At 38.9% G+C, this 944-nt stretch overlaps 1 protein-coding gene across 1 annotated transcript in view; it reads left to right on the top strand.

The window, feature by feature from the left end:
- LOC107712899 (semaphorin-7A-like) overlaps window positions 1-614 on the top strand; it is a 20,415-nt gene extending 19,801 nt beyond the window's left edge. Inside the window, exon 14 of the mRNA XM_016518294.1 lies at window positions 230-614. Coding sequence (XP_016373780.1) covers window positions 230-591 — 362 coding nt within the window. The 3' untranslated portion in view covers window positions 592-614. The remainder of the gene's footprint in view (window positions 1-229) is intronic.
- The last annotated feature ends 330 nt before the right edge of the window (window positions 615-944 follow it).

Below are 944 nucleotides of genomic sequence, written 5' to 3'. Positions count from 1 at the left end.
AGGAAATTTACATAATATCTTCATGGAACATGATCTTTACTTAATATCCTAATGATTTTTGGCATAAAAGAAAAATGGATAATTTTGACCCATACAATGTATTGTTGGCTATTGCTACAAATATACCCCAGCGACTTAAGACTGCTTTTGTGCTCCAGGCTCACATATGTTTTCAGATTTACCAATGTATGTCACTTTAATAAACGTATTACATGACCGTGTTCTGCAGATAAGCCTGAAGCTGCACCATCAAAGACTGAAAACGGACTGAAGACGCCAGAGACCCGTGTCCCTCCATCCTCTAAACACTTCTTGCTCTGCCCAATGACGTCACACCACGCCACATACCACTGGTACCGCGGTAAAACACGCGAGGAGTGCGTTCACTCCGAACTGGGCTGTTTGTACCTCATTTACAGCATGAATAAGACTCACGAAGGGGAGTACAGCTGTGAGTCTTCAGAGGAAGGCTATACTAGGACAGTCAGGCAATACAAGCTCAGCATGAGCCACTCAGAAGCGCTCCGTCTCACTCCTGCACTCTTACTGATGCTCACAGCCTCTCATGTGCTTTTGAACACATTACACTGAAGTTCCCAGGTTAAAAATAAAAGTGCACTTCTATAATGTACTTAAAGTGCTCTATTTTCATGCTCTAATTTTGTACTTAATATACTAAAAATGATTCTTTAGTACTTAAGATCATCTAAGTGTACTCAGCTGTGCTGTTTTGGGACACCATGAATATGAACTAAAATGTGCTTATAATATACTATCTCTGTATTTAAAAAATGCATTTAGTCACCACTTGTAGTACACTTGAGTGTAAAGATGCGTTCAAGTGCATGCATTAACTAAATGATTAAATGCATTTTTAAAATACAGAGATAGTAAGTTAAAAGCACATTTTAGTTCATATTCATGGTGTCCCAAAATAGCACAGC

This window comes from Sinocyclocheilus rhinocerous, unplaced genomic scaffold (assembly GCF_001515625.1).
Source record: "Sinocyclocheilus rhinocerous isolate Xijiao unplaced genomic scaffold, SAMN03320098_v1.1 scaffold1093, whole genome shotgun sequence".
In the NCBI taxonomy this organism is placed as follows: domain Eukaryota; kingdom Metazoa; phylum Chordata; class Actinopteri; order Cypriniformes; family Cyprinidae; genus Sinocyclocheilus; species Sinocyclocheilus rhinocerous.
This window is presented reverse-complemented; position numbering and strand designations above follow the sequence as displayed.